The 17,424-nt window shown below is 39.9% G+C and overlaps 1 protein-coding gene across 4 annotated transcripts in view; it reads left to right on the top strand.

Annotated features, from left to right (window-relative positions):
- Positions 1–17,424, top strand: part of upf3a (UPF3A regulator of nonsense mediated mRNA decay) — a 57,149-nt gene that overhangs the window by 4,810 nt on the left and 34,915 nt on the right. For all 4 annotated transcript variants that reach the window (XM_063054074.1, XM_063054075.1, XM_063054073.1 and 1 more), the window contains exons 2-4: positions 12,660–12,766; positions 14,263–14,369; positions 16,148–16,246. In XM_063054074.1, the coding sequence (XP_062910144.1) occupies positions 12,660–12,766; positions 14,263–14,369; positions 16,148–16,246 (313 nt within the window). The remainder of the gene's footprint in view (positions 1–12,659; positions 12,767–14,262; positions 14,370–16,147; positions 16,247–17,424) is intronic.

Here is a 17,424-nt window from a genome sequence, read left to right as displayed (position 1 = left end):
TGATTTTTTTCAAACTGGTCTAGTTGAAATCTCCCAAAATGATGATGAAGGTGTTAGGGTGCGCTGTTTCGTGCATGTTGATCCCATTGCTCAGATGATCTAAAGCCTGCTTGACATTGGCCTGAGGTAGAATGTATACTGCTACCAGAATGACCCAGAGAACTCCCGTGGTAGGTAAAAAGGACGGCACTTAACTGCTAGATATTCCTTTCCACGCACCCACCACTCTCTGTGTGGAAAAACTTACCTCTGACACCTCCACTGTACCTACTTCCAAGCACCTTAAACCTATGCCCCCTTGTGTTAACCATTTCAGCCCTGGGGAAAAAGCCTCTGGCTATAACATCATCAATGCCTCTCATCATCTTATACACTTCTATCAGGCCATCTCTCATCCTCTGCCGCTCGAAGTAGAAAAGACCAAGTTCACTCAACCTATTCTCATAAGGCATGCTCTCCAATCCAGGCAACTGTAAATCTCCTCTACACTCTCTCTCTATAGTATCCACATCCTTCCTGTAGTGAGGTGACCAGAACTGAGCATAGTATTCCAAGTGGGATCTAACTAAGTTCTTACATAGCTGTAACATTACCCCACGGCTCTTGAACTCAATCCCGTGGTTGATGAAGGCCAACACACCATATGCCTTCTTAACAACACTGTCAACCTGAGCAGCAGCTTTGAGTGTACTATGGACACAAACCCCAAGATCTCTGTGATCCTCCACACTGCCAAGAGTCTTACCATTAATATTATACTCTGTCTTCAAATTTGACCTACCAAAATGAACCACTTCACATTTATCTGGGTTGAACTCCATCTGCCACTTCTCGGCCCAGTTCTGCATCCTATCCATATCCTGCTGTAACCTCTGACAACCCTCCATAGTATCCACAACACCCCCAACTTTTGTGTCATCAGCAAACTTACTAACCCACTCTTCTGCTTCCTCATCCAGATCATTTACAAAAATCACAAAGAGAAGAAGTCCCAGAACAGATCCCTGCTGAACACCACTGTTAGCCAACCTCCATGCAGAACCATTTACAACCACCCTTTGCCTTCTGTGGGCAAGCCAATTCGGGATCTACAAAAACAACAGGAATTCTGCAGATACTGGAAATTCAAGCAACACACATCAAAGTTGCTGGTGAACGCAGCAGGCCAGGCAGCATCTCTACGTTTCAGGCCGAGACCCTTCGTCAGGACCGCGTCTAGTCCTGACGAAGGGTCTCGGCCTGAAACGTCGACTGTACCTCTTCCTAGAGATGTTGCCTGGCCTGCTGCGTTCACCAGCAACTTTGATGTGTGTTGTCGGGATCTACAAAGCAAAGTCTCCCTGGATCCCATGCCTCGTTACTTTCTGAATGAACCTTACATGGGGAACCTTATCAAATGCCTTACTGAAATCCATATACACTACATCCACTGCTCTACCTTCATTAATGTGTTTTGTTACATCCTCAAGGTATTCAATCATGCTTGTACAGCATGATCTGCCCTTGACAAAGCCATGCTGATTATCCCTAATCAGATTATGTCTCTCCAAATGCTCATAAATCCTGCCTCTCAGGATCTTCTCCAACCACTTGCCTACCTCTGAAGTAAGACACACTGGTCTATAATTTCCTGGGTTATCTCTAGTCCTTTTCTTGAACAAGGGAACAACATTTGCAACCCTCCAATCCTCTGGTACTTCTCCTTTCCCAAATGATGATGCAAAGATCCAGTGCATCTGCTTTCTTAGTGTCTATATGCTCAAGCATTTCAGTCCACTGTAAATCATACCCTTAATTGCCAAGGTCCTTTTCACTGGTGAATACTGAAGCAAAGTATTTATTAAGTACCTCTGCTACCTCCTCCAACTCCATGAAAACATTTCCACTACTGCACCTGAATGGTCCTGTTCTCACACAGCTCATCCTCTTGCTCTTCACAAAATTGTAGAATGCCTTGAGATTTTCCTTAATCCTGCCTGCCAAGGCCTTTTCATGGCCCCTTCTAGCTCTCCTAATTTCATTCTTAAGCTCCTTCCCAGCAACCCTGAAATTTTCTAGAGCTCTAACAGTACCTATCTTCTTGAACCTTTCATAAGCTTTTCTTCTTAACTAGATTTTCTAAATTCTTTTACATAATGGTTCTTTTACATTCTTTGTACACCATGGTTCTTTTACACTACCATCCTTTCCCTGCCTCAATGGAACATACCTATGCAGAACGCCATGCAAATGTTCTGTGAACATTTGCCACATTTCTGCCATGCTTTTCGTTGAGAATATCTGCTCCCAATTTATGCTTCGAAGTTTCTGCCTAATAGCATCATATTTCCCCCATCCCAATTAAATGTTTTCCCAAATTGTCTATTCCTGTCCTTCTCCAGCGCTATGGTAAGGAGATAGAATTGTGATTGTTACCTCCAAAATGCTCTCTCACTGAGAGATCTGACATCTGACCAGGTTCATTTCCCCATACCAGATCAAGTACAGCCTCTCCTCCGGTTGGCTTATCTACATGTTGTGTCAGGAAACTTTCCTGAACACACCTAACATATTCCACCCCATCCAAACCCCTTGATCTAAGGAGATGCCAGAGAATATTAGGAAAGTTAAAATCACCCATCACAACAACCCTATTATTATTGCACCAATCCAGAATCTGTCTCCCTATCTGCTCCTTGATATCTCTGCTACTATTGGAGGGGAGGGTCTATAAAAAAACACACAGTAGAGTTATTGGCCCTTCCTGTTTCTGACTTCTACCAACACCGAGTCAATAGACAATCCTTCCATGACTTCCTCCTTTTCTGCAGCCGTGATACTAACCCTAATTAGCAATGCCACACCCCACCTCTTGTGCTTCCGTCCCTGTCCCTTTTGAAACATCTAAAGCCCGGCACACTCAGCAGCCATTCTGGTCCCTGAGACATCCAAGTCTCTGTAATGGCCACAGCATCATAGTTCCACGTATTGATCCACACTCTTAAGTTCGTCTGCCTTATTTATGATACTCCTTGCATTAAAATAGACACATCTCAAACCATCTGGCTAAGTGCATCTTTGCTCTATCATCTGCCTATCCTTCCTCACAAGCTCCTTACAAGCTGTCTCTACTTGTGCACCAACCGCCCCATCTTCTGCTTCTTCACTTTGGTTCCTACCCCCATGGAAATCTAGTTTAAACCCTCCCCAAGAGCATTCGCAAACCTCCCCCTCAGGATATTGGTTCCCCTCCAGTTCAGGTGCAACCCGTCCCACTTCTACAGGTTAGTCCTTCCCCAGAAAAGGTTCCAGTGATCCAAGCACTTGAAACCCTGCCCCTGACATCATCTCCTCAGCCACTCATTTGTGTGCGCTATCTTCCTGTTCTGACCTTCCCTAGCTCATTGCACCGGGAGTAATCCAGAGATTACCACCTTGAAGAGGTGCTTACCCTCCCCCTTAATAATATTCTACAATCACTCAGAGACATCCTGGACCCCAGCACACGGGACGCAACACACTATCCTGGTGGCTGTTTTGCTGCCACCAGAATCACCTAGCTGTCCCCCTAACTATCAAGTCCCTTATGACTATTTCTCCACCTGACTTCACCCTACCCTTCTGAGGCTCAGAGCCGACCATAGTGCTATTGGTCTGGCTGCTGCTGCCTTGCCCAGATAGGTCAACCCCCTCAGTATACCTGTTGCTGAGGAATGGCCACAGGTGGACCCTGCACTGACTTCTTTCTCCATGTACATCTTGGTGTTCATCCCATCTACTCCCTGAATTTTGCTCTCTGGGTGTAACCACCTGCTCAGAATTCTTATCTATCAATTGCTCTGCCACCCTGATGATCCTTAATTCATCCAGCTCCAGCTGCTTAATGCGGACTTTCAGAAGCTGGAGTTGGCTGCACTCCCGCAGGTGTAGTCATCAGAAAGACCATCAGTTTCCATGAATTCCTACATCCTACAGGATAATCATTCCACCATCTGCTTGCACTGTACTATGGCAACGTAGACCAAATCAGCAATAACAAAAGGGAAAACCTACCTACCTTGCCTGTTTCTTTGGCCTCAGCCGCTTCTTGTCAAAGCCTCTAAGTTCCCACTTTGACTCTAGCCCCCATTCCGACAATGGCCGCTCCACTTGATCCTATTTCTCTTTTATGGCTTAAAAATAAGAAAAACCTCCAAGCAAGGAGAAAGATCTCACTGTGTTTGGTGGTGCTCTGCCTGCCTTCTGCTGCTGCCGATCCCTCTGAAGCTTCCCACACCTGCAAACTGGGTACTGTTTTTAAGGGAAAAAACCCACATAAGAAGAAATAATTCTCTGTGTTTGGTGGTGATCTACCTGCTTTCTGCTGCCGCTGATGCCTCTGACATTGAATTGCTAACGAATTTGTGATGCTTAATGTTATAGTGATGACGGTAAATTTTTGCTTAAAATTATTTCTTCAAATGGAGGAATCAAAAACATGAAGGCAATCTTAAAATTTGATCTATGTAGTTTGTGGGCAAACCCATTTTCATTTGAGTTGTAACACTCTGGATTCTGTTGTAAAGGCTGTGGATATTTTAAACAGAGAGGGAAGTGTTCTTTTTAGAAAAGACCTATATGCTGCAAAGAAGGGTTAATGAATTTGAGGTAGGGCTCAATTATCTGATTGATGGAACAAGCATGAAAGTTGAATGGAATTACTATATTCCAACCACTATAAAATTTGCAGATGCCGGAAATCCAAAGCAACATACACAAAATGTTGAGGAACTCAGCAGGCCGGGCAGCAGCAATGGGAAAGAGTACAGTCGATGTTTCGGGCAGAGACCTTTCATCAAGACTGGAACGAAAGAGGAAAAGTCAGAGTAAGAAGGTGGGGAGAGGGAATGAAGAAGTACAAGGTGGTAGGTGATAGGTAAAACAGGGAGAGGGGGAGGGGATGAAGTAAAGAGCTGGGAAGTTGATTGGTGAAAGAGATAGGGATCTCTGGGTAGCCACCCATTTCATTTCTATTTCCCATTCCCATTCCAACATGTCAGTCCATAGCCTCCTCTACTGCTGCGATGAGGCCACACCCAGGTTGGAGGAGCAACTCCTTATATTGTGTGTGGGTAGCCTCCAACTTGATGGCATGAACATCAATTTTTTGAACTTAATAGACAATAGACAATAGGTGCAGGAGTAGGCCATTCAGCCCTTCGAGCCAGCACCGCCATTCACTGTGATCATGGCTGATCATCCACAATCAGTACCCTTTTCCTGCCTTCTCCCCATATCCCTTCACTCCGCTATCTTTAAGAGCTCTATCTAACTCTTTCTTGAAAGAATCCAGAGAATTGGCCTCCACTGCCTTCTGAGGCAGAGCATTCCACAGAACCACAACCCTTTGTGTGAAAAAGTTTTTCCTCAACTCCGTTCTAAATTGTTTACCCCTTATTCTTAAACTATGGCCTTTGGTTCTGGACTCGCCCAACATTGGAAACATGTTTCCTGCCTCTAGCGTATCCAATCCCTTAATAATCTTATATGTTTCAATCAGATCCCCTCTCATCCTTCTAAATTCCAGTGTATACAACCTCAGTCGCTCCAATCTTTCAACATATGACAGTCCTGCCATCCTGGGAATTAACCTCGTGAACCTATGCTGCACTCCCTCAATAGCTAGAATGTCCTTCCTCAAACTTGGAAACCAAAACTGTACACAATACACCAGGTGTGGTCTCACCAGGGCCCTGTACAACTGCAGAAGGACCTCTTTGCTCCTATACTCAGCTCCCCTTGTTATGAAGGCCAACATGCCATTAGCTTTCTTCACTGCCTGCTGTACCTACGTTTACTTTCAGTGACTGATGAACAAGGACACCTGGATCTCGTTGTACTTCCCCTTTTCCTAACTTGACACAGTTCAGATAGTAATCTGCCTTCCTGTTCTTACCACCAAAGTGGATAACCTCACATTTATCCACATTAAACTGCATCTGCCATGCATCTGCCCACTCACCCAAACTGTCCAATTCACCTTGTATTCTCATAACATCCTCCTCACATTTCACACTGCCACCCAGCTTTGTGTCATCGGCAAATTTGCTAATGTTACTTTTAATCCCTTCATCTAAATCATTAATGTATATTGTAAATAGCTGCGGTCCCAGCACCGAGCCTTGCGGTACCCCACTGGTCACCGCCTGCCATTCTGAAAAGGACCCATTAATCCCTACTCTTTGTTTCCTGTCTGCCAACCAGTTTTCTATCCATGTCAGTACCCTACCCCCAATACCATTTGCTCTGATTTTGCCCACTAACCTCCTATGTGGGACCTTATCAAAGACTTTCTGAAAGTCCAGGTACACTACGTCCATTGCCTTTCCTATGTCCATTTCATAGTTACATTCTCAAAAAATTCCAGAAGATTGGTCAAGTATGATTTCCCCTTCATAAATCCATGCTGACTCGGACCTATCCTGCCACTGTTATCCAAATATGCCGCTATTTCATCTTTTATAATTGATTCCAGCATCTGGTAATTGCCCACCTCCTTTCCTTCTCTCACCTTATTTCCTTACATGCTCATTAACTCCCTCTGATGCTCCTCCTCCATCCTTTTCTTCCATGGTCTTCTATCCACTCCTATCAAATTCTCCCTTCTCTAGCCCTTTACCCCTTTCACCAGTCATCTTCTTGGCTCTTTTCTCCACTCCTCCCTCTCTCCTACTATCTTGTACTTTTTCCTGTCCTACCCCCTCCACCTTCTTACTCTGACTTCTCCTTTCTTTCCAGACCCAATGAAGGGTCTCGGCCCAAAACACTGACTGTTTACTCTTTGCCACAGCTACTGCCTGGCCTGCTGAGATCCTCCAGCATTTTGTGGAAATTACTATATTACTGTTTTTAGGCATTTGTAGAGAGCAGGCTATTCTGGACTGGGTTTTGAGCAACGAGGAAGGGTTAATTAGCAATCTTGTCGTGAGAGGCCCCTTGGGTAAGAGTGACCATAATATGGTGGAATTCTTCATTAAGATGGAGAGTGACATGGTTAATTCAGAAACAAAGGTTCTGAACTTAAAGAGGGGTAACTTTGAGGGTACGAGACGTGAATTAGCTAAGATAGACTGGCAAATGACACTTAAAGGATTGACGGTGGATATGCAATGGCAAGCATTTAAAGGTTGCATGGATGAACTACAACAATTGTTCATCCCAGTTGGCAAAAGAATAAATCAAGGAAGGTAGTGCACCCGTGGCTGACAAGAGAAATTAGGGATAGTATCAATTCCAAAGAAGAAGCATACAAATTAGCCAGAGAAAGTGGCTCACATGATGACTGGGAGAAATTCAGAGTTCAGCAGAGGAGGACAAAGGGCTTAATTAGGAAGGGGAAAAAAGATTATGAGAGAAAACTGGCAGGGAACATAAAAACTGACTGTAAAAGCTTTTATAGATATGTAAAAAGGAAAAGACTGGTAAAGACAAATGTAGGTCCCCTACAGACAGAAACAGGTGAATTGATTATGGGGAGCAAGGACATGGCAGACCAATTGAATAACTACTTTGGTTCTGTCTGCACTGAGGACATAAATAATCTTCCGGAAATAGTAGGGGACAGAGGGTCCAGTGAGATGGAGGAACTGAGTGAAATACATGTTAGTAGGGAAGTGGTGTTAGGTAAATTGAAGGGATTGAAGGCAGATAAATCCCCAGGGCCAGATGGTCTGCATCCTAGAGTGCTTAAGGAAGTAGCCCAAGAAATAGTGGATGCATTAGTGATAATTTTTCAAAACTCATTAGATTCTGGACTAGTTCCTGAGGATTGGAGGGTGGCTAATGTAACCCCACTTTTTTAAAAAGGAGGGAGAGAGAAACCGGGGAATTATAGACCGGTTAGCCTAACGTCGGTGGTAGGGAAACTGCTGGAGTCAGTTATCAAAGATGTGATAACAGCACATTTGGAAAGTGGTGAAATCATCAGACAAAGTCAGCATGGATTTGTGAAAGGAAAATCATGTCTGACGAATCTCATAGAATTTTTTGAGGATGTAACCAGTAGAGTGGATAGGGGAGAACCAGTGGATGTGGTATATTTGGATTTTCAAAAGGCTTTTGACAAGGTCCCACACAGAAAATTAGTGTGCAAACTTAAAGCACACTGTATTGGGGGTAAGGTATTGATGTGGATGGAGAATTGGTTAGCAGACAGGAAGCAAAGAGTGGGAATAAACGGGACCTTTTCAGAATGGCAGGCGGTGACTAGTGGGGTACCACAAGGCTCAGTGCTGGGACCCCAGTTGTTTACAATATATATTAATGACTTGGATGAGGGAATTAAATGCAGCATCTCCAAGTTTGCGGATGACACGAAGCTAGGTGGCAGTGTTCGCTGTGAGGAGGATGCTAAGAGGATGCAGAGTGACTTGGATAGGTTGGGTGAGTGGGCAAATTCATGGCAGATGCAATTTAATGTGGATAAATGTGAAGTTATCCACTTTGGTGTCAAAAATAGGAAAACAGATTATTATCTGAATGGTGGCCGATTAGGAAAAGGGGAGGTGCAACGAGACCTGGGTGTCATTATACACCAGTCATTGAAAGTGGGCATGTAGGTACAGCAGGCGGTGAAAAAGGCGAATGGTATGCTGGCATTTATAGCGAGAGGATTCGAGTACAGGAGCAGGGAGGTACTACTGCAGTTGTACAAGGCCTTGGTGAGACCACACCTGGAGTATTGTGTGCAGTTTTGGTCCCCTAATCTGAAGAAAGACATCCTTGCCATAGAGGGAGTACAAAGAAGGTTCACCAGATTGATTCCTGGGATGGCAGGACTTTCATATGAAGAAAGACTGGATGAACTGGGCTTGTACTCGTTGAAATTTAGAAGATTGAGGGGGGATCTGATTGAAACGTATAAAATCCTAAAGGGATTGGACAGGCTAGATGCAGGAAGATTGTTCCCAATGTTGGGGAAGTCCAGAACAAGGGGTCACAGTTTAAGGATAAAGGGGAAGCCTTTTAGGACTGAGATTAGGAAAAACTTCTTCACACAGAGAGTGGTGAATCTGTGGAATTCTCTGCCACAGGAAACAGTTGAGGCCAGTTCATTGGCTATATTTAAGAGGGAGTTAGATATGGCCCTTGTGGCTACGGGGATCAGGGGGTATGGAGGGAAGGCTGGGGCGGGGTTCTGAGTTGGATGATCAGCCATGATCATAATAAATGGCGGTGCAGGCTCGAAGGGCCAAATGGCCTACTCCTGCACCTATTTTCTATGTTTCTATGTTTACATTCTTTGATTTAATTAATTTTTATCAGGGAAGATGATCTGTTTTAGAACTCTTCTGGCTAAATGGTACGTTCAGTATAGGAAATATTGTACTTAACAAAAAAAAGTATATACTTTTCAACCTTTCCAGGAGATATCTTAGGGTAGTGGAAGGGGGAAGAAACCTTATTATGACGCATGAAGTACACAATTGTGTTGGTTTGGCTGGACAAATCAGATGGCCTTTTCCTGATGGTTATAATACTGTTCAGTACCCTCATCCTCTCAGTATCAATCACCAAGCTTCAAAACCTGGGCTTCAGTGTCTTCCCCTGCACCCCTGCACCCCTGCAGCTGGACCCTTGATTTCCTTATCTGGAGACCATAGTCAAAGTGATTGGATAATAATATTTTGTTGCTGACAATTAACACAGGCACACCTCAAGGTTGCTTGTTAGCCCACTGCTCGACTCTCTACACTGAAGACTGCATAGCCAAGCACAGCTAAAACGCACACACACTTATTTATTTATTTATTTATTCGTTCATTCATTCCTTCCTTCCTTCATCAGTGACACCACTGTTGTTGGTAGAATCCCAACAAAGTGGCCTAAGAGGAGTGAGATAGTTTGCAATAACAACCTCACAGTTGATGTCAGCAAGACCAAAGAATTGATAATGGACAAGAAGTGGAAATTGGGAGAATACATATCAGTCCTCAGTGAGGGCTTAGTCATGGAAAGGATGAGTAGCTTTAAGTTCCTGGGTGTCTACATCTCAGAAAATCTATTTTAGGCCAAACACATTGATGCAATCATGAAGAAGACATGGCAGCAGCTCAACTTCATTAGGAGTTTGAGGAAATTTGGTATGTCACCAAAGATTCTAGCAAACACTCTAAATGTACAGTGGAAATCACTTTGACTGGTTGCATCATAGGGTTGGATGGAGGCTACAATGTGCAAGATTGCAAGAGGCTAAGAGGATTATTGCCTCAGCCAGCTCTATCACAAGCACAACCCTTCCCGCCATCAAGGACATGTTCGAGAAGCAGTGCCTCAAGAAGGCAGCTTGTACCACTAAGGACTTTCACCATCTGGAACATGCCCTCTTCTCATTACTACCATCTGTGAGGAGCTACCCGAGCTTGAAGACCCATACTCAACCTTTCAGAAACAGCTTCTTCCCTTCTGCTATCTGATTTCTGAACAGGCCATAAACACTATCTCGTTATTCCCTTTGGTTTGCATTATTTTATTTATTTTGTAATTTATAGTAATTTTTATGTCTCTGCATAGTGCTGCTGCAAAATAACAAAATTCATGACATTTAAGTATGTGATAATTATGATTCTGATAATGGGTATATTTATAATTTTTAACAGAAAACCATCTTGCTTAACTGAATTGTATTTTGTGTTGTTTGTATTTTTCTTCATTAGTGGTCATTGTATGTTCCTTCGTCTCTGATTCTATCCCCTAAATTCTACTCACTTGTTATATCATTAGTTTGAAGACTTTGAAATGCCAATTTGTGCCAATTTTTTAGCAGCTACTAATTCCTTATTTTAAACTTATACCTGCAGAAGTAATTTTGCCATTTGTCACTTAGTGTGATTGATTTATTTAGAACAAATGCCATTTCATTTGGGTAAATTTGGTTCTTCATGTCATCATTGGCAATAAGTCAACATAGAGATTTCCAAACAAAAAATGCTACTGTTCCTGCCTTTTGATAAGAGCCAATTCAACTTAATTTTGGTAGACCTACTGAACTATGACCTAACTGGATTCAGCATACCTCTTTACCTTTGTATTTTATTTCCCTTCTGGAAAAAATATAAAATTTCAGGTTTGCATATCTGCCTATTTTTTTTAGGGATCAAGAGGGCTTGAGTATTGAAATCCCTCTACTATGAAATAATTTTACTGGAATATGTTTTTTTAGAATTTGGGGAAATAAAATCACCTCAAAAATCTTCCTGTATTGACTTGTATATAGTCAATGTGGTGTTTCTATATCCTTGAACTCACTTAAGCTTTGCAACTTTTGTTATTGCTCATGCATGGAAGTTCATGTAATTTTTTTGAGAACATATTCCTGCCACTTATCCCTGGTAACTTTCTCAGCAGTCTGAAAAACAACAGTTGCTCTTTTCAGTCCTCTAACCAGTTTCCATTAATTTGATGTTGTTTTCTGGCAAAACCATATCCTTTTTTTTTGGCATCTTGTTTATGTTTTGATCTCAAAACCACCTATTTTAACCTGATTTTGGGGGCGGGGGGGGGAACCCTACTTAAAATTGTCTTGGTGATGTTTGCTTCACTTAACTATTTGCTTGAGAAATGAAAATTCTTAATTCAAAATTTTCAGCTTTTGACTGTAAATCCATATAATTTTAAGCACAACATATTATGGATATGGAGGAAATTCTGATGCAAATACAGACATCCCACCCTGCAAAAACTCATTCCAAGGAGGTAGCACCATCAATTTGCGGGAGACTTCCGGGAGAGGTGGCAAGTCTGCAATAGAGTAGCTCCTTAGCAGCTGGCCAGCTAGTTTAAATAACATTAGCTATGCTAATGAACGAATGACACCTGTTAAACACACCTCAACACATCTTTTACAGTCTTAACCCACCATGAGCAATAGAAAAGTCACTGTTGCAAACAGTGCAGCGAGCAACACTGTCATTATTTTGACCCCTATTAGGCAGGGGTACACTTTAATGTAGTCTGGGGTGATGTACATTTTATATTTTTTTTGGAACACTCTGCCATGGCGCGCTCTCGCTCGCGCTCTCTCTCTCTCATGGTTGCTCGCGTGCTCTCAAGCGCTCGCTCTCTCGCTCACACGCTCTCACTTGCTTTCTCTCGCTCGCTCTCACTCTCTCACTCACGCGCTCTCGCTTGCTGCTTTCGCTCTCTCTCTCGTGCTCTCTCTTGCTTTCTCTCGCTCGCTCTCAAAAAAATTGATTTCCGTGATATTGTATATAATTTGTGGACATCAGGGAGCCACTATTAAAATGCAGGAGACTCCCGGAACTTCCGGGAGAGGTGGGATGTCTGCAAATACAATGTTCAGAAACTTCCCTCAAGATCTCTTAATGTGTTACAGAGGTCTTATACCATAATCAGCATTTATCATAAAATGTCTATCAGCTTAAAAATTGGATTGTGCATTAAGTGTAGCCCAAATTCGTTTGATTTTTGATAAATGCTGTTTTCTTAAAGCTTGTCAAAATGTGAAACTCATGAACGTGAAGCCAGTGTTTAAAATGTAATGGAAGCAAAATCCCAGGAATCGATTGAGAAAATAATTGGATATGACTTGTGCCTCAATGAATTAGTAAACTAAAATGGAAAAAATATTCTTGTTCCATACTTCGAAAAATCCCTTTATTTCTTTGTTCAATTATCTGTAGGTGGTGATTAGGCGTTTACCTCCTAACCTAACCAAAGCACAGCTAGAAGAGCAACTACATCCACTACCTACACATGATTATTTTGAATTTTGTGCTGCAGATGTAAGGTATGAAATGTATTGGATCCATTTATAACTGTATAATGTTAATAAATAAGTTATCAAAAATTAATGAAACTTAAGATTCAGTAATTCAAGTCGTTCATGTAAATGCAACATCAGTGGTATTTGGTTTTATATATGGCTCTTTTTCAAGAGGTATTCCATTGTTAAAAATAAAAAAATTGAATTTATTTTCTTTAAAATTAATTAACCATTAAGGAAATTATATTTCACAAGAAACACTTAAGAACTATTGAAATGGTGCTGCTGCGTTATTGTAACTTTTCAATCTATAATCTTTGAAAAAAATGGATGAAATGGTATTGAATGTTGTCGCTATTTTAAAAAGTTGTTAACATTGAAAACTAGTCTAAATAATTTTTACAACTTGGATGTAATTTTAAGACTTACAGCCTTAATATCCAATACTATAGGAATTACTGTACGTAGCATAGTGGTTAGCACAACGCTTTACAGTACCTGGGTTCAATTCCCACCACTGCCTGTAAAGGGTCGTACTTCCTTCTCGTGACCCTGTGGGTTTCCTCCCACAGTCCAAAGGCATACTGGATGGTAGGTTAATTGGTCATTGTGAATTGTCCTGTGATTAGGCTAGGATTGAATCAGGGGATTGCTGAGTAGTGTGGCTCAAAGGACCAGAAGGGCTTATTCTTAAGTCCCTCCTCTATATTTCTCATCCTGATATCTTCCTTTGGTGAGTGATAATAAACATATTTCATACTTCATTATTGAACAGAAATCACTGCTGCATAATTGGAGAAGCCATCTTTCAGATGAGTTGTTAAAATTCGCCTGCATTAGTATTTGTAATATATAGTTTATATATTCAGTATATATAATACATTTTTTGTGTCTTTGAAAAGAAAAACAGAGTTCACTTTGTTGTTTCAGACCGTTGTTACCTTTTTGCAGCTACATGACATTTTCTTATATTGCAAGGGTAACTACAATTTTTAAAAGATTTTACTGAAAATTATTTAAGATTTTTTGCCTAAATGGAAGCCAAAATGGAAACACAAAAGCCACCTTATTATGCATTGCACACTTTTTTTGGCACTGATGTTCTTTCTGTGAAAGACTGCACACATTTGCAGTTGTGATCTAAGTTATTTATATCTTTTAAATATTTTGAACTGATTATGTTTACCGAATTAAAAATGGGTGATTCCTTTTTCATAGAATAGTTACAATATTAGGTTAATATTCTTTGGGTTAGGGGCTGCCAAATTTGGTATTTGCCTTGGAAAAGTCTTCTGTTTTTATTTCAACCTGTAGATTTAAATTGTGCGAACTCCTTGATAGTGCAGATTGCACAAAATCATTGTTTTTTTTATCTCTTACTTTTGTGTTACTAGTGACTTGCTAATTTTCGATTTTTTTTGATTTGTCAATATCATTTATTGCAGTTGTCAGTTGTTTAATGATACTTATCTATATGATCCAAATGAAATTGTGAACTATATATCTTTTATTTTTATCAGCCTTTACCCTCACCTGTTCTCCAGAGCTTACATCAATTTTAAAAACCCTGATGATATAATTCTGTTCAGAGACCGATTTGATGGATATATCTTCATTGATAATAAAGGTAAACATGCAAAATGGTTGAGTTACAAATCAAACAATCTAGACTTCCCATTTTACAGAAACTTCCATTTACTCATTAAGTACCCCCACAGCTGCTGCATCTCCTGTAATGTCTGTTGGATATCAACATTTATCTGTGTTTGCACCAAAAATAAATCAAGCTTAATTGCTATTTGTGCAAAAATATTAAATTTTTTCAAACCCACTACCCACTATTCCCGTGAGTGTGCAGCCGCAAGGTAACTGAAATGCTCTTGTGCACATAGCCTTTGTTGCTGCACAGCTAGGATTTTCTTTTGTATAATGTTAATATAATTGTGAAGTACCCTGTAATTAATTATGTATTAATGAATATAATCCATAAATTTTCTAAGTAATAAATATACCACAACCTTTACTTTGAAACATTTTAGAGCTTCAATGTATTTATATTGTCACTGTTACAAATTGTCACAATAAACACAGAATGGAAGTCAGTAGTTCATTGTTGATAAACCGCCAGTCCACTAAGCACTGATGCCATCCAGTCAAACATTTTACTTTTGCTATTGTGCCTGTCCGTTGTTCTAACTGCCTGACGACATTTATGTGTGTTGTGAGTTGTGGTTTGTGTTAGCTGCATGTGACTATTTGGGTAAGTAATCTTTCAGCAAAAGCTATAAATTCTGACATCGATACTGCGCCTATTATTCGCTTCGTTCAACGTGTGTGTAATCATTTGGATAATAGATTTCCTGACAGTGGGTTAAAAGAATGGCAAACACGACCAATTTTGAATTTGGAAAAGAGAATGTGGTATGACTGACAAAAAAAAATACTCAGCTCTTAATACAAACAACAATAAAAGCATTACCTCCAATATATCACAGTAATAATTGATTTCAAATTTGTCATTTCTGAGAAGTTAAGATATTCACTGATATGTTGAACTACATATTTAGAAATGAAGAATTTGGAGAACTGTCAATGCTTGTTGACATCGTTGGTACATTCTAAGCTTCTAATGCTGATTGCAAACATGGATTCAGTCTTATAAATTCAATCATATGGAAATCCAGCAACAGACTAGAATTGGAACATTTTGATGATCTAATGAGGATTAATATGTATCTTTTTCTGGATGCAAAATTAATCTGAACAATGTTTATAAACAATGGATTTGTAATAAAGACATGAGAAAAAGTTTACGAAATGTGAAAGGTTTTCTTTGTTGTATTGTATTTCATTATACCTTTCAATTAATAAGTAAAATCAAAACTATGTGATATTTCAATTTTCATTCTAAATATTCATATATACATACTACAGAAAACCATTTAAAGTGTCGTGCAATTTTCAGGCATGTTTTTTAAAAAACCTGTAGAGCAATGGTTTGGTCTTCACAGCTGACAAAAAAAAATATATTAGAGCAAATGGTGCCCATTACTTTTAATCATGATTTCTATCATTATAAATTTGTGACTTTCTTGATTACTTGGCTCATAAGGACTTGTTTAATGAATAAAAATGGATTCTAGATCAATTTGTTAACAGAAATTTCAGATGAAGAGTTTAAAATGTCTCATAGTTGGAATGTATTAAAAATTAGTTAAAGACCAAATCTTATTGTGCTCAAATCTTAAAAACTATATGATCACTGTTTATGTTTACAGTCATAATTTGCTAATGTGACTTGCATTGGAAGCACAGCAAATACTTATATTTGAACAGAATTTTGGTTTGAAACTTGTATTAAACAAAAAATTACTCTTTATCTTCCTATGATTGGAACCCATGCAGGCCAGGAATACCCTGCTGTAGTTGAGTTTGCACCATTTCAGAAAATTTCTAAAAGGAAATTGAAGAAGAAAGATGCAAAATCAGGAAGTATTGAAGAAGGTAATTATCTTGAATGAAAGAAAAGCAAAATAACTCTGTCAGTACTGTACTTAGACTTACATGTTCAACACTTCATCTCACATACAGAGCAACATTGTAACATACAAGTTGTTAACTTGAAGTGCTTAATGAGATAATGCCTTTTCTGTGTTCAATTATGAATATTAATTCATAAGGGAAATATCAAAGAAGGGCCATAAAGCTAATTGCATTATCAATTAGATAAAATTCAGTTGGCCCTTTTACCAAATAATGCAAACCAAGCCAAATTAACAACTAAAAACCAATGCAGAAAAGGTATTTTTTTTTATTTTTATTTAACAGAAAGAAAACATGGTATCTTTGATTAACATCTAAAATTTTGATCAATTAATAAAATGTTGTAATGTATGATTAGGATGCATTAAACAAATTTTAATGCCTACTTAACTATCAAAATCATAATATTTGATGATGAAGGAATATTGTTTCCTTCTTTATTTCTCAGTAAGGAACTCTGTTCTCCTTTTAATATACTCTGGTTTAGTTAATAGAAGTATTTGCAATGTCTTTAGATATTGAAAATCCAAATTATCCTTCATTAGAATCAGAATATCAAATTTTTGCTATTGGCATGACAGTGTTTTACATCTGATTACATTTTCTATTTTTCCAATATTTTTTATTTGTTTCCTTTGTTACCAAATCCACTCATTTTATCATTGACAGGAAACCATCAAATTTGTTCTCTTAGTTGCCAGCCACTTTAATTCCAATAACAGTATGTCCGTACAAACCTCCTCTATTGCCAAGTTGATGTTACATGCAGATTTAAGGAAAACCACCTTATAATTCTGCCTTGGTAGTCTCCAACCTGATGGCATGAATATCAATTTCTCTAACTTCCGGTAATCACTCCCCTCTGTTCCTTATTTTTTGTCATCTCTCTGAAATCCATCACCCCATCTCTTTTCCATCTCCCACTCTCTCAATTACCCATACATTCTCACACTGTCCCCCCCCCCCCCCCCCGCCTTACCACTTTCCCTATATTAAAGGATCCACTGTCCTGGCCTATCTGATTCCACCTTCTTCAGCTCTTTGTTACTTCCACTTATTACCTCTCAGCATCTGATAGCATTTCTAGTCCCCCTCCCTCACCTGACTATGTCCCTCTTCACCTGGATCTACATATCACA

The sequence above is a fragment of the Mobula hypostoma genome, chromosome 7 (genome assembly GCF_963921235.1).
Source record: "Mobula hypostoma chromosome 7, sMobHyp1.1, whole genome shotgun sequence".
Lineage (NCBI taxonomy): Eukaryota > Metazoa > Chordata > Chondrichthyes > Myliobatiformes > Myliobatidae > Mobula > Mobula hypostoma.
This window is presented reverse-complemented; position numbering and strand designations above follow the sequence as displayed.